The sequence below is a fragment of the Crocodylus siamensis genome, chromosome 3 (assembly GCF_052110815.1).
Source record: "Crocodylus siamensis isolate JL-2025a chromosome 3, ASM5211081v1, whole genome shotgun sequence".
Lineage (NCBI taxonomy): Eukaryota > Metazoa > Chordata > Crocodylia > Crocodylidae > Crocodylus > Crocodylus siamensis.
The window spans coordinates 75,128,278-75,151,052 of record NC_143397.1 but is presented as its reverse complement, the minus strand read 5'-3'; the positions used below and the strand labels follow the sequence as shown (position 1 = coordinate 75,151,052).

Below are 22,775 nucleotides of genomic sequence, written 5' to 3'. Positions count from 1 at the left end.
ATATGGACCAGACTAATGATCATAAAATATGATACAATACAGCAAAACAATTTCCTTACACAGGCTGTTAAGCAACTAACAAGATCAGATGATATTCCTGACTTCATGTTAGCCTGATAAATATGAGAGCCTTTGTAAAGCTTAGCCATTTCTCCAGCTACTTATACTAATGGAACATAAATGTTTATCAGCAGATATTAAGCAGCAATAATCAAGGACTGAAAGGAAATATTACAAGAGAATATGGAATGGACTTTTTTAAAACAAAACCTCGAACTACTTATTGTTTGAAATAAGCTACAATTACATTTAAGTTTAGCAGTTATACAAAGATTTAAATCTCAGGTCATTGTGAAATGAGCGGAAGAATCAGAATATAACAAATCTCAGAGGACGTCATCGTAACTAAAACCTTCATCTGTTCCGTCTGCATTTATGAGAAAGGATTGACCAGGGCAGTTTCTCACTCGAATACAAAGGAAGGCAGACTTCAGCCTTTGGGACTGTGCAATAAGAGGCTAGTATAAAGAATGGAACCTGGGACAGAATGGGGTGAATGTTTCTCTATTACTTTGCTGAACCTTATACACAAAAGAACTATGAGGATATAATACAACTTCTCCATACAGACTCTTCTGTTGGCATACCAAACCTTTCATGTATTACATCAAATTAACTGAGGAATAAACTCTGCAGTGGCAGTGAGAAAGAAAATAAATCTGCAAATTCATTCTTGAATACTAGCTTCCATGTCGTATAAAGGCACAAATATGGATCACCTAACTAAAAATGGCTTGCATACTGTCAACAATCTATGAAGCACTGGAAATTCCTATACTGCAGACTGAAATATATAGAAAATCCTGAAATCCATTACATAGGTCAAATTGTTGAGGAAACAGTGGGCACTGACAGATGTTCAGGCCCCGCTCTAACTCACAGTACTTTATATAAAGTGCCATGAGTTTGAGGTCACCCCTCTCCTGACCCAACAGACATTCACCTGTTGGGCTGGGGGGAGGGAATTGAGCCTGCCTGGATGTGAGCAGCAAGCACAGGAGCTGCCCCTCTCCTCTGCCCCGCCTTCCACCCCACTCTGGGGTTGTCAGCAGGGAGTGGGGAGGAAAAAGCCACACATGCAGCCCTTCCCTTCCAGTCTCCTTGAAAAGGATTTCTGGAATGCAGCATGTATTGGAGTCCCCAGGGTCTGCAGAGACGCTTGCTTTCAGCTCATATCTACCTGCCTTGGTGTTGTCAGGAGCCAGGGGCTGGTGGCTGTTTCTGCCTATGAATACGTAACTCCTTTGCAATTAGGTGATTCAGTCCTTGTTCTGTCATCTGTCAACAGTGAAAACAGTCTAGCTTCATCTTCTTTGGAACCACACTTCAGGTAGTTGAAGGCTGCTATTAAATCCTCTCTCAGTCTTTTCTTCTCCAGACTAAATAAGCCCAGTTCCCTCTGCCTCTCCTCAGAAGTCATGTGCCCCAGTCCCCCAACCACCTTTGTTGCCCTCCGCTGGACTCTCTCCAATTTGTCCACATCCTTTCTGTAGTGAGGGACCCAAAACTGGACACAGTACTCTAGATATGGCCTCAACAGTGCTGAATAGAGGGGAAGAATCATTTCCCTTGATCTGCTGGCAGTGCTCCTACTAATGCAGCCATTAGCCTTGTTGGCAATGAGGGCACACTGTTGGCTCACATTCAGCTTATTGTTCATCAGTCCTTTTCTGCAGAGCTGCTGTTTAGCCAGTCAGTCCCCAGCCAGTACCAGTACATGGGATTGTTCTGTCTTAAGTGCAGGACTTTGCACTTGTCCTTATTGAACCTCATAAGATTTCTTCCAGCCCAATTCTCCAATTTCTCTAGGTGTCTCTGAACCGCAGCCCTACCCTCCAGCATCAAATGTAACTATCCACAGCAGAAATGAAAACCTCACCCACCTTAAGCTGTGGTTGTTAAAAAAAATAATTGAACCTTTGTTTCTCTTGAGTTCTGCCAAAAAATATTTACTAATGTAGTCTTTCTCTATTTGGAGAAATGACTTGCAACATCTTATTCAGATATGAAAATATTCACTTCTTTATGTCTAAGAGGAGAAGTTCTGATCTGACAGTCTGCAATCCATATAATAGACAGGATATTTTCACAGATCAATTTAATTTGCCTGTGATTTTTTCTTTCCCTATAAACGTGTAGCCACCAAGAATGTCTTGAAGAGCTTGATAACACAGAAAATATAACCCAGGACCCTTTCTGCAGAATACTACAGCCCAATTATCTTGTTTAATTCACAACCATCTTCTGGAACATGCTATGTCTTACAACAATCAATTCAGTAGTTATGTGCAAGTACTCTTCAGTAGTTATGTGGAAGTCCACTTCCCCAGAAATTAAGACTTTTTTGTATGGGCTTCTCACTTCAGGATAGATACACCTATGGTCACTAAAAGTTGATGTTGGACAGTCCATTCATATTACCAGTTGCCACAACTAAGAGAGACTTTGAGATTAGCAAACACTTGGGTATAATGCAAAAGTCACTGTATTTCATTATCTTTTTTTTTAGAGGTCAAATTATCTTCCCTACTATGAAAAAAGCACAACTCTCCACATTTTCCTCACTGAAACAGATATATAGCTATATAATGTGTGTGTAAGTAAAATACACAAACACACGCACGCAAACACAATCCCATATATACCCCCACACAGAACATTTTAACATAATGCCAGATGAATTTAAAACTTTTAGATGTGGTTAGCATTGCTTGGATCTGCAAGTCAGTACATACACCTGATAGCATACATATTCCATTTATTTTTTAAATGTGTGGGGTAAATGGAGAAAAATATTTTAGCTCTGTCTCTATAAATCCTGATTCACTATTTTAACTAGTAGTACTGGCATTTCCTTAAGCTTAGTTTTTCTGTACCATTGTTAGCTACATGTAATGCAGCTCCATGGAACATCTTTGAAGACCATAACAGAAATGCCAAATCAGTAGAATCAAGAACTGCCAACTCATCTTAGAACACAGAATATCACATTCCATGTCCCTCTCAGCATAACGATTACACCAAAGAAGGGAGATGTTGCTTGAGCATGGTGCTCTTTGCTAATTTAATGGATCACTGGAACTATTATAAGTAATTATAAACTAACTAAAGCTACATTAACATATGCCATAGGCTGAACTGTCCCCACAAAGTCCCGGGGATCAAAGGAAAGGAAAGGTGGTATAAATCTATTCTCTGCACATTCCTTAGTTCTGATGAGTAACGGTACTCAACCAAGTTGAGCACTTAGGCCTTTAAAACCCAAGGAAGTTTCTTTATCTTCCTTAAAACCATTTTACAAAGCCCTGTTAGGGAAAGGGGAAAAAGCATAGCAACAATCCTGAAAGCAATATTGCTGTGTAAATGGCTAATAAACATCTTGGGTAGAGAAGTTTAATGCAGCATTCATTGGCACTGTAATAACAAAAACTATAACTGTGTTTTTTAATTAAAAAACAATCCAGTGCAGTTTGACAAAGCAGATAATTTCAGCTCTGCAGGGACAGCATTGTCTATTTAGTAAACTGACAATACTTAGTCATTTCTTATTTAAAGGGTAATTTAAATTAATTTAATGTTAAAAGCAGCAGTAAATCAAAGCTACGGCTGGAAAACAACCAAGAGCTCAGCAATGTGTTTCAGTCTGCTAGGAGTCTTTGACTATATTAGCTTTCCTGCTATACCTCTGCTGAACAAGCACCAACTATTTATGGTTAGAGTTATGTCAAAGTCCTTTAGTACACGATTCAGTAACATAGGGAAGGATGAAAATAAGGATAGGGATGAGCAAGACTGTACTAGCTATAAACCTGTTAAGAGCTCTGGAATGAGCTGTACCTGTGGTCTTTGTTTCAGTTTCTTGGCAAGCACCTTTTTCCAGGGACAATGCATACCTGCACCTTTCTCAGAATGTGAAACCACAGTGCCCCTTCCCCCTTCTAGACTATCGCTGGATGTCAGCATTCATTGACATTACAAAGCAAATGTATGCTGCATTCAGCATGTATGCTATCAACAATATTTGCCTCCAGGAGATCCAACTGGATTTGGTCCCCCACTATGGAATCCAAACAGGAGCTGTAACTTTTACTTGAAGGTTCCCATCCAAAGATTTAATTTTGAGTAATGCTCCTATCATTGTATTTTTATTGTATGATTTTATCTTATCAAATTGCTTTTTGCATTTCTTCTGCCAGGTGCTGAATATTGTCTTGAAAAAGGGGAAGCCTCATATCTTCCATTTGACGCCATGCAATTACATTTTTCTACAACTATTATTTTAGATTTCAGAAAGATTTAATCACAAGTCATTTTTTCGCTAACAATAAAAAAATCACCAAACCACAACTAGATCTGCAGATATCTATTATACTGTATCGATATTAGGCCTGTGCGAATAGGGAAGTATTTGATTCAGATTTAGCCAATTTGGAGGACAGTGATTCGATTCAGATCGCTATCCTGAATCAATTCGGCCAAATAAGCTTCGGAAGATTCAGTGCTGATTCTGAGAGGCTTGGTGATTTGAATCAGCTGGGGGAAAGGTAGGCACAGTCGGATGGCTGCAGGTTCTCCCGTGGCTCTTCTGGCTGTGCCTGCCTCTTTCCAGGTGGAAGGAGCTGCAGGAGAAGACCCCATGGAGGCCCTGCCCGGCCCCAGCACTTACCAAGATGCTGGTGCAGCCATTGGGCAGCCATCGGGGACAGGGTGGGGCGGGGCTGGGCGGGGAGTTGGGGGAGAAATCGGGGAGTGGGGGAAGTGTGAGGAGCAGGGACAGTATGGGGAGGGAGGGGGGCTCTGCCACATGACCCCAGAGCCCCCACAGTCCTTGCTGCACCCAGAGTGCAGGGCTTTTTTTTTTAATTGCTGGAGGCTGGGGCCAGGCGGGGCAGCCCCTCAGGGGTGGAGCGAGGTAGGGAGTGGGAGCTGCACAGGGAAGCTCTGCCAGGAGACCCCAGAGCCCCCGCAATCCCTGCTGCAGCTGGTGAGTGTGAGGTTGGGTTTTTTGGGGGGGGAGGGTTTGTTTTTTTTAAGTGCTTGGAGCCTGAGACGGGCAGGGGATGGGGCTGGGCAGGGCAGCCATGGGGGCTTCTACCACGGCTCCTACAGGTGTGCCTGCTTCTGCCCTGCCAGGGGGAGCCATGGGGGCTATGCCCTACTGGCACTTGCCCAGGTGGCACAGGGAAGGGGGGGCGTAATGCAGGCATAGCTCGCTCCAGGCAGCAGCAGGGCACAACCCCCCCTCCCAGTGCTGCCATGCCCACATCAGCACTTGGAGCAGGGGCTCCGCCCTGCCACCGCTTACCAACCAGCACAGAAGTGGTGCAGGATGTAGGCGCTGTAGAGCTAGGAGCAGGAGCTATGCCGTGCTGCCACTTGCCTCCTTCTGCCCAGAGTGAGCCACACCCACCCCAGTTGGGCAAGCAGCAGCAGGGCAGAGCTCCCACTCCCAGCGTTGCCGTGCCCCCCCACTCCCTTCCCCGAGAGATGCACCCACCCTCTGCCCCAGCCCCAATCCCTCCCTCCCCCACTCCAACAGATTTACCAGCTGTCAGCTGCCTGTTTAGTCTAGGGCCGAATCTCCAAATCAGCTGAATCTTTTCTGAATCAATTCGGATGCTTTGGACCAAATCTCCTCCGAATCAAATCAGCTACCAAAGCTTTGCACAGCCCTATTTGATATATCTATCTCACACACCCACTCATCCCTTATAGAAATAAACACAGGTAATATTTTCACAGAGCTGCAAACTGGATATTATCCTATCAGAAACATTTTCTTTATATTCTTGACCATCTGACTAGAATTGTCTTATTTAAAACAACAGACCTTATATTATACTATATTCTAATAGGCAATATAATATATGTATTATATTAAAAAATTGGTATTAAATAAAAAAGGAGCAGTTATATTTAACTGTAAACTTACTAGCTAGTAAGAACATTCTACTGTGTATATAAGACACAGATTTACTGTATACTAGCGACAACTGAATTGAGTTTGTATAAAGCATTTACTAAAGTTCACTTTTGCTGCACCAGTTGGCTGTTTGGGACAAATTTAATATCCTTCTCTAAGAGGTATTTTATGTCCTTGATGACCTAACACACTTTTAACACATTTTTGCTCTTAAAGCCTACAACTCCAAGTTGCCTGGAAGTCATAGTAATTCTCAACATATATTAAAAGGCCCAATCAGCTACAGACATCCTTTCTACACAAAGTAAAGGTACTTCCTGTGGGCAGGTCACTGTGTCCACAGTTATAGCACATGTATTGTAAAAGCAGTGTCAGCAGATATGGTGTAGCAAAAACAAAGGGGTACAGCAAATTGTTACGGTTACACTCAGTGAACAATGAGCAAGTATACATAACACTGAGTGCCAAGAACCAAAACTGAACTGGCTCCCAACTATTCTACTAATGTTCTGACCATGTAATTCCCTTCTTGACCTCCTTCTGTAACTTCCTTTTTCCTCCCACTCTTCTTTACTCTCTGTACAAGGCACTGCAGCAGTGTACACCAATTTAGATTGCTTGGTTCCCTTCTAGTCTTTGTGAGGGGTAGCCAACCTGCAGCTACCCTTCAAGTGGCATGGGATACCTCTGTGTGTAGTAAGTGGCAGATAGGACAAAAAGCTGAGCAGCACGCTGAGCAGAAGAATGGGATCAAAGTGGCACTCAGGAAGGGTGCAGGGCTTACTTGTGGTACACTTGCCAAAAAGGTTGGCTCCCACTAGCCTATGCTATCAAACTGATTTTTCACAACCTCTTACTGACTTCTTGTTCCACTTCTGTTTTGCTGTTTCTTATGCCTGAAATTCCCTACCACAAGGCAATGTTCTGCAAAACTCTTCAAAATAAATTCCTCAAGTATTATCTTCATTGTTTCAAGATGGGCTCTACTGAGAATACTTTCTGAGCCTCAGCTCACTGCATTGTCTCAGTTCAATAGTATGGTCTCTGGAATGGAAAACATTCTCTCTTTCCACAGAATCAAGCACACTACACACACTCAGAAATATCTTCAAAGAGAAACAAAAGCAATAAACAAGTAGCATTTTACAGCAGGAGAGTTAAGCAACCCTCCCATGAAAAAGTGAACGTCAAAGCCAGGAGTCAAACTGCCAATTCTCTACTGGCCAATTCTATAACTAAGTTCACTCAAAAAAGAAAAGAGTTCAGCTAAACAGATGTTACCTGTGCCAGACAGGGAAAGACATACTGGATTTACTTTCATAGTACACATACCCTTTTCCTAAAAATCAGCCCACCAAAATTGTGGTGCATTTTATGTGGGGAAGCTTTTTTATTTTTCACTGGAATTACAGCATGGGAGAAGAGAAGCATGGAGATACCGCAGCAAAATGGCTGCTATGCTTTTCTCTTTCTGTCTCAGGAAGGGAAAAGGCAAAGTTCACCCTTCAGGGTCAGAGCTACAGTGCTAATCTTCCTGCGGCCACAGCCACTGCAGTCATAATCCCCTGCGGTCGGCATTCAAAAATCGTTTCGTCTTCATTCTGCCTTCCCAAAACAAAGGTGTGTGTCATCTGGGATGTGCAGTGTGAGAGAAAACAGTGTACTCTGGGGAAGGAGATAGCAATACTGTCCCTGAAAATTATCACCATGAAAGTAAATCTTCTAATCTTCAGTCAAGGCTCTAGCAAGAGCCCTACACCTAAAATACTAAAGCAAGACATGGCATCTCACCTTGCCCGGGCTGGACCTTCTGTTTTGGTGGTTGTACCATTCAGTTTCATCGGCTATGGAACAATGGCCGTTGATGGCCAGTAGAGCAGAAGTCAAGGGCAACTTGTAACCAACTGTTAGCGGGTGAGAGCTGATGTCTTACCAGTAACTGATGACTTTAATTTGGAACACTGTCCCTTTTTTGGAGTGTATATTGGAGATTAAAAGAAAAAAAGACTTCTGAAATGAAGTCCCATACTGCCTAGTTTGAATTCTTGCTGTCAGTTCAGTTTTTTTAAACATCTGTTTTATTGGTAAAGAACAGTTACTCTGCCACCCTGCAGATGGCTAGAATTTGTTTTGCAACTGGATTAAATACTACACGCAAGCACAAAGTGCCAGACACTTAGCTTATGAAAACAGACATGGAACTATCAACTGACTCTGAAGTACAGCATTTTAAATGTACTGGGAATCTGACCTAAGGTGGTATGATTTATTTCCAAACAGTCTAGTGAGTTGTGTGCATGTCAATGAGGCTTTGATTTAATTTAAGTCTGAAACTACATAGAACAGAATAGATTTTTAATATTTTCCTCGCCAATTTCAGTCTAAAACCAATCTTCCGTCAGTAATGAAGAAACTCAAGGTAGAATATAGTAATGGACAATTAGTCTTATGTTCCTGCTTTATTAAGAAGAAACCCACACAACTCAACCATAATTTTAGCAAAACCAGCTGCTTCTAAAAATAGTAGCTTGCTTTGATTTTGCTTCTCATCTCTAAACTCTCTGAGCTACAACTAATAACTCAGTACAATTTCTTCAGCTCTCTTTTCAAGTGCTTATTTTTATACCAAGTGATATTTAGTGCAGTCTTAATACTTCACCCAAATTTAGCGTGAAGTTGTAAATTAATCCCACGTAAAAACTGTAGCAAACAAATGCTGTGAGCTTTTAATTTCTAGAAAATTCTTTTCTGCAGTTGCATACCAAAAAATGCAGCATCCTTTTTTGAAGAAAACTTTTAACAGTTCATATAAGAATTTAAAAATATAATAAAAACTACAAAAGGGTGGCATAATCATTATAAATGGCTGCTTTTCAACAGTTATTCAAATCCTAACACATTTACTTTTCAAAAATACTACCTACACAGTTAACTAAATACTTCTCTTATATAAATGAAGGTGTAGTGTCTCAACCAAGGTGCAGCGGCACCATGGGCATGCCTTAAGATCCTTTCAAGGGTGCTGCTGGGTGCCATAATATTAGCACTATTTGGTATGCAAACACGATTCATAAACTAAACCCAGAGATTTCAAATAGGAACCATATTGTTAAAAATGCTGGCCTGTTGTGGTCTTCTGAGTTCTGTTACACAGAAGAACTGCTGTATTATTTTCATGTAATAAAAAATGAAGTGAAAACTAACAGCTAAAATTTTCTAAGGGGGTATCTTGAACCTAGCCAGGGCTGTCTTGAAAGTATAAAGGAGTGCCCTGAGTCCTAAAAGGTTGAGAACCACTGTCCTACCTTTAAACAGAACTCTCTCTCTCTCCCCCCCCGTTTCTAGTAAAGGCATGTATAAATACAGTTATCGTAACATGACCTATTTCTGAAGAGGAAAAAATAGTGCATATTTGAAAGATTTTCAACACGAACATTACACACAAAAGGACAAAACAGAAAACGTGCTGCTTGTTTCTATAGCATTTGGACAATGACAAACAAATAGTTGCAGGAGGACTTTTCCACCCCTAAATGTCTTGACATTCTGGTAGTTGCTGGGCAGGAAAAAAATTCTTGATCTTCTTGTTTTCAATATACTGATTCATTGCCAGGAATCCAATGCAAATGTAGTGTCCCACTTGTTCTACTAAAATTAGTTCTTGTAATGCTAGACTACTTCTTCAGAAGAAGAAAAGAAGAACTGAAAAACTCCTGACTTGTTAAAAAATTAATGCAAGCTTCTATTGGTAAAGGCAATATATATCTCGCACCACATGCATTACACTGACCTCCCATTTTTTAAGTGCATTTTTACATGTATACATATTCATCAGCTTCATGATGAAGAAAAGGAACAAGGTGCAAACAGCTGTAGAAGTTTTTTAGCGTAAGAGTTATTTAATCCTGACTTGTTACGTACAATGAACATTCTGTGCTCAAAAACAACAACATCAAAGTTTTTAATTAATGTATTATACGAAATGATTAAACAAGAAAATATCATGCCAAATATAAATAGTGAACAGTTTTTTACGTAGAAAATGTTCTGGTATTTTCCAATCCTGACCAATCATTTGCCGTTATTTTGCACGTAAAACTGACACATGCCAAAATACCACATGGCAACAAAATTCACTGCTCAAGTGACTGGAATCATTTTAAGATGAAATAGCTAAGAAATCTTTAAATTGACTATATACACATTAGTGGAGTCACAATAAAAGCATTTCAAATGCCTCCAGTTCCAGAAGGCTGAATAAAGTGACATATTAGAACTAAAGAAAGTCTTTTAAAAGTCTTACTGGAATCCTTCTTCTTATATTGCAAGGAAAAGATGAGCACTAGCACTTAATGAACTATCTTCTGCAGAAAATTAATGGCAGAAAAAAACTGTTCCTTTACTGCATATTTTAAAAGCCTTAGAGATTTGGTTTACTTCACAGGGAGGTAGGAGGAAATCAGAAACTGAACACCGTGAATTTCCATATTAAGACTACAGGTTTCCCTAGCCAACCACGGGGGCTAGGTTCCTCAAAGTTCCCGTGGTTGGTAAAACCGGCAGGGCTGGGGGAGCAGGGGCTGTGAGTGAGGAGCAAGGCTGTGGGGGGAGGAGTGAGAGGTACAAGCAAGGGTAGGGGGCCATGGGGATTATTTTCCAACTGTATCTCCCCCCTTCTCTGAAGTATGGATACTCAAAACCATTGTTGGCAAGGGAAACCTGTATTTTTAAATAGTCTGAAATTTACTTAACATCATATTTTGCTTCCATCTTTATTATTCTCTCAATCCAAGTTACAAAGCTGACCCAAGGTTAACAGAGAAATGTATGTACAACTATTTACTCCACTAGAAGCAATTAACATTAAAATTTCATTCATTTTAAACACTTATAAAAGTTTTAGCCCTATTTCTCCAAGATAAACACTAATATTCTAAGGGGCAAACTCTACTCTGATTATACATTCCATGGCATGGCATAATTTGGTCCATCAGGACTAAAATTACCTCTAACTCTCATCAGTGTAAACTGTGATTAATTACACTGTCTTCAAAAGCTTTCTGATATTGCTGCAAAAGAACACCTATCCAAACTACTTAATCCAGCAGGAACACTGCAGAACTACATTTTTTTTTAAAAGAGTACCATTTTAAAGAATGTTTCTGGGTTATCAATTACTGTAAAAATTACACCCCTACAAATCAGTCATTTTTGCATTTTAAACTTACAAAAAGGATTATTTCAGAGATGATTTCCCTTTCTTTTAACAGAATCCTATTGATAGTGTCCCTACACAGAATCCTATCAGCAGCATCCTTAGTATTCCTAAAAAAATTTGATATTTTAATGGAAATGTCATGGAAATTTTAAAGTCATAGGCAAAATTATTGAGGTCTAAAAGAAAAATATAAAATGGAATGACAATCCAAACTATTAACAGTAGCAAGTCCCACTACAATAAAATAGAAAGGAATAAGGTAATTTAAATTCAAAAGATATGGAAAGGGGAAGGAAAGGAAAGACCACTGCTGAGACTGCAAGTCCATTCATAGCATCTAACAAAGTAGGAGGTAGCTGACAAAAGTTCATGCCTGAACAAGTTAGGTGCTACACTGTCCTGCCTAAATTCAGACTAACAGAGCGACCTACCTGACTACGCAATAAAGTAGATATAAAATGTAATGAAATTTTATGATGCCATAAAAAACACATTTTCTATCAACGGTAATGTTTAAACCTTAATAAGGTATATCAAATATTGTATCAATTTATAGCCAACAAAGAAAGGATCAGTAAAAACAAACCCATAGCACACAGAGGGTACAGGACAGCAACTCTCTGCCCCCACCCCTCCCAAAACATGATTTCAAAACTCACACTGTTTTGGAGACTGAAATACATCTTTTTTAAAATATGCTAAGGAAAAGCCAAATGCTACCATGCACATTTTAAAAGTGTAATATGCCAGTGACTCATTATTTTACAGATAGAACCAGTTTTGGATATCTCATCACATAGCAAGAATTAATCATATATGTTTATGTCAGTTCTTTGATCTGCCCTTTAGAGGTTAAGGTTAAAGAGTGCACTGTTCAACAGGGTTGCTTATTTTACTTACCCATTTCATTAATAGCTGCTCTGGCTTTTGAGACAAAAGAACTAACTTCGCTTGAATGCATTTTAGCTCGTTCCTTAAGGTCAGCACCTGAAAGTAACATTTCACATGTATATTAGTAAACCATAGGCAAAGCTGTAAAAACATTTTCAAGGAAGAATGTTCTCACACAGTGACAATAAAACATAAATGTACTTTGAATTAATGCAAGTTAAAAACTGAAAATTGAAAATAACTGATCAACTTCACAGAATATACAATACTGATTGAATACAGTGAAATCAAATGTAAGCTATCCACCAGATTTTCAGTTTGAACAATTTTCCTCCCAAGAAGGCTGGGAGTGTCAACTGTGGGACTTAATGACAAATTCTAATGAACAACTGGCCCCCCAATTCAAGATGTTATTTTAACTGTCAAGTATACACGTTCACTTGTCCTGGCTTTGTGATTTAGCTGAGATTCTGTATTTTTTCATGTTGTTGCATTGCTAAGCATGTAACTAAAAAGAAGCATAAATCCCACAGAAAGTGCATCTCTAAAGCAGCAGAATTCATGTTCCTAAATAAAATCTCTACAATACGCATTACAGTATAACACAATTTTACTGAAATGTGTTTTTTAAGAAGTTACACACGGTATTCTTTGGTTCTTTGATTTTTCCGAAGTAAAGATCCAAAAGATTACAGACATGAGTGGAAATATTTTAGTCCCTCTCCAGTCACTTACTAAAATAATATTAGCAGTTTGTTAATAAGGTAATGCATGTGAAATACATACCTTACTGATCAGGATCAATGAATTTTAATTTTTGTTCTCTGAAACTGTCATTTTGTTCTTTGAAAATTGGCTATATTTTTTTATGGAAAAAAGAGCTATCAACTTAATCAAACCAGCTAGATACCAATCAAAGCTATTACACACGGTCCATCCCTCTTCATGGATAGAATATCACATAAATAAAATATAAAGAGACCCCTACCATATGTCCATGTATTCTCCAGATAACACACATATCACTCATAATGGGATTAAATGAATAGTTTTCTGTAGTTTTTAAAAATGTACCAGTAAAAATAACCTCTAGTCACATGTACATAAAGCTTAAACACAAGATATATAACTAATTGTACAAACTGAAAATGTTTGCATTCCAAAAATAAATAAAAGTACCTACAATTCTCCACCATCAGCGATGCCATTTTAGAAAAATGTATCACATTCTGATCCAGGAGGACTCTTAAACACATTAAGATTAAATGCGTTTATCATCTTCCTCTTAGCCTTCTACATACTAAAAATCGCATCTAAAAATATGGTTTTAGCTATCATCATTATGCTGACAACTCACAGATTAATATCTTCACCCTAACCTCTTTTTCTGTGAAAATTAAAATTTCAACCTGCAACATATCCTTGGGGACATCCACCATTTTATCAACATGGCTAAAATGAACTCCTAATCTTTACCTTTCACTTGCATTTTACCGAAGATGCACCTTTATCACCTAGCAGTCCAATTTCCCTTTAGGAGCTTCATGTTTAATTTCATGATGTCTTTTATGCATTGGTGGAAAGATGAAAGAAACAGAAGTATTTGTGTAAATATGCTTATAGATACTGAATTACTCTCCTGTAAACCTACTCTAAGAGCACACCTACATCAGGATCTGTATCTTACTCAAATACTGGCTGAAATTACATGCTCAGCCATTATTATATTAATTACATCACTGTCCTTTTAAACTCCACTGCTCCTTTCTATCCACTTAACATACACCTGCACTGTAGTCTTGAGACAGGGCCTGTCTTTTCATTACATGAACATACATTTCACAGACAATGGAACACTAATTCCAGATGTCACATCCAATATACTATGACCATAAAAAAAAATGATATACAGGCATACCTCGGGGATATTGAGGGTTCGGTTCCAGACCACGGCAATAAAGCTAATATCGTAATAAAGCGAGTCACACGAATTTTTTGGTTTCCCAGTGCATATAAAAGTTATGTTTACACTATACTGTAGTCTATTAAGTGTGCAATAGCATTATGTCTAAAAAAACAATGTACATACCTTAATTAAAAAGTACTTTATTGCTAAAAAATGCAAAGTGAGCAAATGCTGTTGGAAAAATGGCGCTGATAGACTTGCTAGACGCAGGGTTGCCATAAACCTTCAATTCGTAAAAAACACAATATCTGCGAAGCGCAATAAAGCGAAGCGCAATAAAACGAGGTATGCCTGTACAGCTAGCAATGTTAAGTTGAACTACCTGACACCAGCCAAGCTTCCAAACAATCCTAAAAATTAAGCCCCTACTGAAAATAAGTACAACAGTCAGTTGACCAAACATGAAAAATAGCTATTGACCATGGTCAAATCTGCATTTTAAGAAAAGGCCGCAATACACTCACCCCTGCATACTTAAAATTTTCCAGGAACTTGACAGGCAAACAAAGGTTGTATGTGAATACATATAAAATATTGGGTAAATGTTAAATCGTAGACAAATGCAAACAATTTATTTATAAAATCTTATAGCTGAAAATAGTATTTTCCAATATGTGAAAGGCAAACTATAACTTTGAAGGCTCAAAGGGTGTGAATTAAAATTTTAATTAAAATTTTTTAATTAAAAAAAATCTATTATTATTTCAGACACTAATTTCTTCATGTCTGGCTTTAATTTCTACAAATATGCCTAAAACCAAATCACTAACTGCATAAGAAAAAAAAGAAGTCCTATGTTTTACAGGTCAAATTAAGCATATGATTCCTTAAGTATCTGAATCAAAACTTTCACATACCACACAAACTATGAAACTTCCTACTCAGTTTACACACAGTTGAAAAACAAAGTCAACTTTAAGAAGAGAACAACTAGTAAACTTATGAAATAGTGCACATATTATGGAACAGTGTCACTGTGAGTCTGAGGCAATTGATGTATTTTGATTTACTCTTATTCATAATAAGAATGGCCTAAGCATAAATATAAGCACTTTCAAAATGAACTGAATAAACTGCACGTTTCTGCTTCACATGAAACATTTACCACTGGGGAAATCTCTATGGAAATTCAGTTTGGTTTTTTTTTTTTACCAAATTTGAGTAATAACAGACTGAAGGGCTGTAAATTTATTAAAAGGGAACACAGTCAGCTTTAAATCTGATCTTTAAAAAAATAGTTAAAGGAATTTCCTGTACAATGTACTGCTTGTACTCTAGTACAAAGTACTGCTTCTAAGCGCCACTGTCAAATTTCTTCGGTACTACATTTTTCTATTTTTTAGTGTCTTTCCCTTGCGACTGTGATAAAACTATACAGAACATACATGACATCAAATTCTCACCGTAGACAAACTGGAAAAAAGTGTTTTTTCTCTAACTTCTTCCTATTTAGCAATCTAAGACACTGTCACAATAGTAGCTAAAAACTTTTTTCTGAGAGAACTGTGAGTTTTAAGCAAACAATGTTCCTATTACTCGAGATGAACTTTAGCCTGAAATATCTTTCGGTTCAGAAGAGACTGGAACTATCAACAACTTTATATTTTTGTCCCTGTTAAAAGAATTCGCCACTGATTAAAGAATTCTTGAAGTTTTTTGATCCATTTAGTAAAGGAACTACTCACACAGGCTTCTTGAGAATTAGTTCAAGTCAGAGAGTAGGAAAGGTTATGTTACTGAAGGCAGCCAGGAAGATGACTGCAACTACAAGGGCCTTTGCTCACCCATCAGCTGAAATTAAAGTCCCACAGATGAGTCTAAAATTTAATATTCTGAAAAATATATTTTGTGAATTGAGTCATAATGTAGCATCAGCTTTTCAGACAAGTCTCACAGAACAATCCTTCACTACTTTCTTCCATGGACTACATTTGAAACTCCAGATCTGCTCAAACTATCCTGTCTCCACATCCACTTTCAACAGATGTCCAAAGGCGGCAGATTCGGAGCAAGAGGCTATTGTCGGCAGTCCCTCAATACAAGGATGACTGTCTTCCCTTAGATGAGGCAGTCAAACATCAGTGAGGTAGTGATGACTCAAGAAGCCAATCCAAGATCCACATGTTCAAATGCAAACGTGGCATAGAGTTCCAGAAGGAAGGAGTGGATCCTGGTGCTGTTGGGTCACAGCTCTTTCCCTTCACCTCTCACTTATTCACTTCCCATAGTAAGGTGAATGGTCCCATAGTTTGCTCAAAATGGTCAATGCCTTGCCATACATCATAGTGACACTGGGGGGGCTATTCCATGCTTGAGCCTCCCAGATATTAATATTGCGTATCTTCAAATTGCCTTTCAAGGTGCCTTTGAATCTCTCCCACCCCTAAAGCAGTGACCATGGGTGAGCTAGGACCTATTTCAGGAGCTGGTTGACAATCTTATCATATGTCCTATCCAACAGAGCTATTGCCATATAAACATGGTGTCAATGCTGGTGGTGTTTGCTTGAGTCAAATGCTGGCATTCATTCTTCTGTCCTTCTGATGCAGGGGATTTTCTGAAGACATCATTGATAGTAACATTTCAAGCCCTTCAAGTGTTTCTGATAAGTTGTCCAGGTTTCACACTGGACAACAACACCCTGGTAGATAAGACATTTTCGTTTGGGTCTTGATATCACAATCATCGAAGACATAATTTTTGAGACATCCAAAGGCACTTGCATATTTTATTCAGTGTTTAATATCATCTTTTGGGAAAGGTGACTACCTAGGTAGGGGAAACACCCCATATTCTCCAAGGACTCCAAGTGAAGTGGTGCTGGCTCCTACCCTGGGGGTTTCATAGTTTCATAGTTTGTAGGGTCGGAAGGGACCTGACCAGATCATCTAGTCCGACCCCCTGCCATGGCAGGAAAGAATATTGGGGTCAAATGACCCCAGCAAGATGTTCATCCAACCTCCTCTTAAACACCCCCAGGGTAGGAGCCTGCACCACTTCTCTTGGAAGCTGGTTCCAGACCCTAGCTGCCCTGACTGTGAAGTAGCGCCTCCTGATAGCTTACCTAAACCTACCCTCTGCCAGCTTGTGACCATTATTGCTGGTCACTCCTGGCAGTGCTCAGGGAAACAGTGATTTCCCCAATGCCTGCTGATCCCCCCTGACTAGTTTATAACAGGCCACAAGATCCCCCCTCAGCCTTCTCTTTTGGAGGCTGAACCGGTTCAGGTCCCGCAGCCTGTCCTCATAGGGCCTGCCCTGTTATCCCCTGATCATGCGAGTGGCCCTCCTCTGGACCCTCTCCATGCTGTCGACATCCCTTTTGAAGTGCGGCACCCAGAATTGGACGCAATACTCCAGCTGTGGCCTGACCAGTGCCGCATAGAGGGGGAGGACCACCTCCTTGGACCTTCTCGAGATGCATCTGTGGATGCATGCCAAGGCGCGGTTGGCCTTCCTTACTGCCTCTCCACACTGCTGGCCCATGTTCATCTTGGAGTCAATGACGACTCCAAGATCCTTTTCCGCCTCCGTCCTGACAAGAGGGGAGTTCCCTAACCTGTTGGTATGGTGCCAGTTGTTCCTCCCAAGGTGCATCACCTTGCACTTGTCTATGTTGAAACCCATCCTATTCTCATCCACCGACGTCTCTTGTAACCTGTCCAGGTCTGACTGTAGCCTGTTGCATCCTTCCAATGTTCCCACGTCCCCCCACATCTTAATGTCATCAGCAAATTTGAACAGGGTGCTTTTTACCCCCTCATCCAAATCACTGATGAAGATGTTGAACAGTGTGGGCCCGAGGACCGAGCCCTGCGGAACCCCACTGCCCACGTCCTTCCAGGTTGAGAAGGACCCATCCACTACCACCCTCTGGGTGCGGCCCTCCAGCCAGTTGGCGACCCATTTGACTGTGTGGGTGTCTACACCACAGCCCCCCAGTTTCTTAATGAGAACAGGGTGAGAGACAGTGTCAAAAGCCTTCCGGAAGTCCAGGAAGATTATATCCACTGCTTCCCCTGAGTCTAATGATCTGGTGATCTGATCGTAAAAGGCCACCAGGTTCATCTGACAGGACCTTCCACTGATGAACCTATGTTGGTTGCCCCTAAGCATGCAGTCTCCTGCTGGCCCCTCCTGGATGTGTGCCAGCACAATTTTCTCGAACAGCTTGCCTAGGATCGAGGTGAGACTAACCAGCCTATAGTTTCCTGGGTCCTCCTTCCTGCCTTTTTTGAAGATGGGGACCACGTTGGCCCTCTTCCAGTCCTCCGGTACCTCACCAGAGCACCACGAGTGCTCATAAAGTTGTGCCAGGGGACTTGCAATGACCTCGGCCAGTTCCTTTAGAACTCTAGGGTGGAGATCATCCGGGCCGGCTGACTTGAATACGTCCAACCCCTCCAGAAGCTCCCTAACTAATTCCTCGCTAACCCGTGGTCCAGATGTGCCTCCCCCGGGGCCCAAGGGGGGCCCAGCAGGGAGGTGGCTGTTCTGGACCCTACTTAGGAAGACGGAGGCAAAGAAATCGTTCAACATGTTAGCTTTGCCGTCTGGTGTGACGACCAAGTTACCCATGTCGTCTTCCAAGTGCCCCACATTACCCGGGACCTTCTTTTTACCCCCTATGTATTTAAAAAAAGACTTCTTATTGTCTTTAATCTGGGAAGCCAGTCCCAGTTCCATCTCTGCCTTGCCCTTCTTAACTGCCCCCCTACATCCTCGAGCAACTACAGAATAGCCCTCCCTGGTGATGACCCCTTCTTTCCAATGGGTATAAGCCTCCTTTTTAGCAAGGAGACATTCCCAGATGCTTTTGGTGAGCCACGGAGGCTTGTGTGCTCTCCTGCTCCCTTTGATCCTCGTTGGGATTACCTTCCTTTGGGCTTGGAGGATCGTCTCCTTAAGGAGCGACCACTCTCCTTGGACACCTGGCTCCCCTCCCCCCCGGGACCTCAGCACTTCTCCAACTATCCTCCTTAGCTCGTTGAAGTTTGCCTTCCTAAAAACTAGGGCCGCTGCCTTACTGCATGCCTTTGCCACCTTGCGCTGGATGGTGAATTCCAGCAGGCGATGATCGCTGTCGCCCAGGTGGTCGAGCACTCGCAGCCCCCTCACCAGGTCATCACCCGTGGCCAGCAGTAGGTCCAACAAAGCGTCCCCCCTGGTGGGGCTGTGCACCTCCTGGGTTAGATGGAGGTCCTGCACTCTGGCCAAGAACCTACGTGAGCGTTCATACCTGGCTGACTGCTCTTCCCAGCAGGTGTCCGGGAAATTCAGGTCCCCCATGACAACCACATCCTTAGCCTTCACTACCTCTGTGAGCTGACCCAAGAATTCCTGGTCAAGCTCTTCTCCCTGGTTGGGAGGTCTGTAGTAGACTCCCACCATTAAGTCTCTTTCCCCTCGACTGCCTTGTACTCTAACCCAAAGCATTTCAGAGTGCCCCTCCCCTGGCTCCTTGCTAACAAGGATGTGTATTCCTCCTTAAAATAGAGCGCCACGCCCCCACCCCTCTTTCCTATCCTGTCCCTCCTGTACAGCCTATAGCCTTTGACATGATTGCATGGGCAATCATGCGTTTCATCCCACCACGTTTCTGTAATCTTTAAGACAAGGCTTGACAATCACCTTGCTGGGGTCATTTGATCCCAGTACTCTTTTCTGCCATGGCAGGGGGTCGGACTTGATGATCTGCTCAGGTCCCTTCCGACCCTAGTAACTATGGAACTATGAAACTATGAGACTCTAACTGTAATAGGTGGGGGAGCAGCTGGTTGGTTAGAGTAGGCTGGTAAAGTATCTTGGTTTTTGTCAAGTTGAAGGTAAGTTAAAGTAGGATTTGGTATTTGAATAGTTAAATAAAGTTTGGTCAATTGACTGGTCAAATATTAGTCAAAAATTGTAAAAAATTACAACGGGTCCAAATAATACACAGAAAAAGCATAAATTCTCCATTGTATCAAAAATCAATAAAATGTCATATTTCTGTCAAGAAAACTATAAAAAAAATAGGTTTTTGTGTAAAATTGCTATAATCTTTGACCAGTGAAAACAATACACAGTCAGTTGACTGGCTTGCCAACCCTAAGTTGAAGCATTTCATACACTTCACAGAAGCAGTCGAGAGTGACCTGGAGCTTTGATTGAGTACACACAACACAATCATTAACATACTGAAGATGGTAATGGAGATGTTAGTTATCTTGGATTCAGAATGTAACCTGTTGATATTAATGAGATTCCCATCTATGTGATACTAGATGCTGACCCTGGATGGAAGTCTACCAGCAATGAATAGCTGCAATACAGATGGAAAAAAGTGTTGATGTAATCATGAATCCTTACTTGACTCCAGTTCTAACAGTGAGAGGGTCTGTTTTTGATCCAGGGCTTAGAATTGTTGCTGTCATGTTGTCACGAACAAATCTGATGATGGCAACAAATTTTGGCGGGCATCCAAATCTCATCCGGATCATCCACAGAGCCTTTATTGATTGAATCAAAGGCGTTAGTGAGATCAATGAAGGCCATGTAAAGATCTCAGTGCTGCTTCCAGCACTTCTCCTGAAGCTCTCTAGCAACCAATATTATGTCTATTGTACCTCTGGATGGTCTGAAACCACACTGGGGCTCGGGTAGAATCTCCTCAGCAAGGGGGGTGACTCCACTGAGGTGAACACAGGTAAGATCTTCCTAGCTATGGACAGGAGTGCAATGCCACAGTAATAGTTTCAATCTCATCTATCTCCTTTCTGGAATACAGTTACAATTCTGGCATCTCTCAAGTCATGAGGAATCTGTTGAAGTTGAAAGATTTTCAGAATAATGGCATTTAGTTGGTGAGAGCTTTTTTCTACTGTGTTTATAAATTTCAGCTAGTATTCCATCAAAACATACATGCTTAGTTGCTTTTCATCTGCCTAGTGACTTTCAAGGCCTCTTGATATGTTGGTGGGTCTGCAAGGTAGTTATTAATGGGGTGTTGTGGAATAGCTTTGATGGTATTATCTTTGACATTATAATCTTGGTCCAGAAGCTCTTGCAAGTGTTCCTTCCATTTTGCATTGATGGTGGAGCTGTCTTTAAAGAATACTGTTCCACCTTTGGGCCTCAGCGAGACAGTTCCTCATGTGCTTGGCCCACAGATAGCTTCAACTGTACTGAAGAAACTATGCATATCATGGCTGAGGATAAACTTTTGCATCTCTTTTACCTAGTCTTCCCACTATTTGTTCTTTTGCTCTCAATTTTTTCTCTGGGTTTCTGCATTAATGAGGCAGTAAGTGTTGTCTGTTTGGAGATAGTGCAATTCTGCCAAAATCTAATGCTATTACAGTATCTGAAAAATATATTTTGTAACTGTATATCGTGTGAGTCATGATGTAGCTTCAGTTTCTTCCACAGACTACAGATGAAACCCCATATCTGCAGAGTCTATCCTGTTATCACACCCACTTTCAACAAATGTCCCAAGGCTGAGGATTCTGAGCAAGAGGCTATAAACCACACACCAGAAAAGTTTTTCTTTGCTCAGCTCCTGTCTACATGGAGGTTAGAGGTGAAGGGAAGAGTACTAACTATTGCATGCTATATGATACATAGCAAGTGTGCCCATCCTCAGCCAGCTGGCTAATTGTACAGGAAGTCACTGTACAACCCCATATTAAGCCCATATATATGCATCATGACAAAGTAACAGAAGCCACCCAGAAAAAATAAACAACCTGACCCCAACATGATTCTTCTCTCACATTACCATGATCCATCTCCTCTTCAGCTAGCCAAAACCATGTTCAAACTGTTACTAGCTGGTACCAATAAGAGTACCCTAGCTCCTTATGCTGTTCATCACAAATACACAGCATCAGCCAGGACACTGAACTAACCATCTTCTGCAATGGTTTCAACACAACCAGATGTAGCTACCAGTGCTTTCACTGGGAGAACACGGGGGGTGGGGGAGAAGAAATAGGATTAAGATATACATCAGCTATGTCCGAAAGAACCTTCCTTATATTAGTTTGACTTGGTACAGAATCATGTCTGGGTTTATCGAACACATACTGATTGGAAAGAACTGGCTGCAGAATTTCAGGATGCCATAGGCTCTTTTGTGTAGATCTGTGCAAAATTTAACCCAGATCTGCAGTGGTGGCACACTGACACCATAACTCCCTGAGTATTCAAAATGTGTGGTCATTGCTATTTGAAAACTCCTCAAATGTGAGTGCTAACCAGATAATTAGTAACTAATCAATTTGATATATGCAGTCAGACCCCAGAGATGTATTGTCAATCTGTGTTATAAAAGACATGCCAGCCTGAGGTGACTTTTTATGACTTTGAGTTTAGAGGGTTCCCAAACTTCATTGGGGAAAACTGATACATTCCTCTTTTGCCATTTCTCCATGCCCCCAGCCATGGCTTTCATTAAAAAAGTACTTCTTTGTATTCCAAATTTAGTTGATCACCGCAGCAGGTTCACCAACATTAAGCCAAAGAAATTTGGAAAAGCTCATGATGCTCATCTTCAGGAATTCTAACTTTTGATTTAATTAATTTACTTCTATAGGCACCATTATGGACATGGATGGCTTAGAAATGCTTCATTTTTCTGAAAACCCAGTTCATCCCCCTCCTGACCTGGCTGATGAAGTCTTTACTGGACAATAGGATCGTAAAAAAGAACTATCATCTGAGCAACTGCAGATGAC

At 40.9% G+C, this 22,775-nt stretch overlaps 1 protein-coding gene across 1 annotated transcript in view; it reads right to left on the bottom strand.

Moving 5' to 3' along the window:
- AUH (AU RNA binding methylglutaconyl-CoA hydratase) overlaps nucleotides 1-22,775 on the bottom strand; it is a 184,521-nt gene that overhangs the window by 104,914 nt on the left and 56,832 nt on the right. The window contains exon 4 of the mRNA XM_090038527.1: nucleotides 12,102-12,188. Coding sequence (XP_089894653.1) covers nucleotides 12,102-12,188 — 87 coding nt within the window. The remainder of the gene's footprint in view (nucleotides 1-12,101; nucleotides 12,189-22,775) is intronic.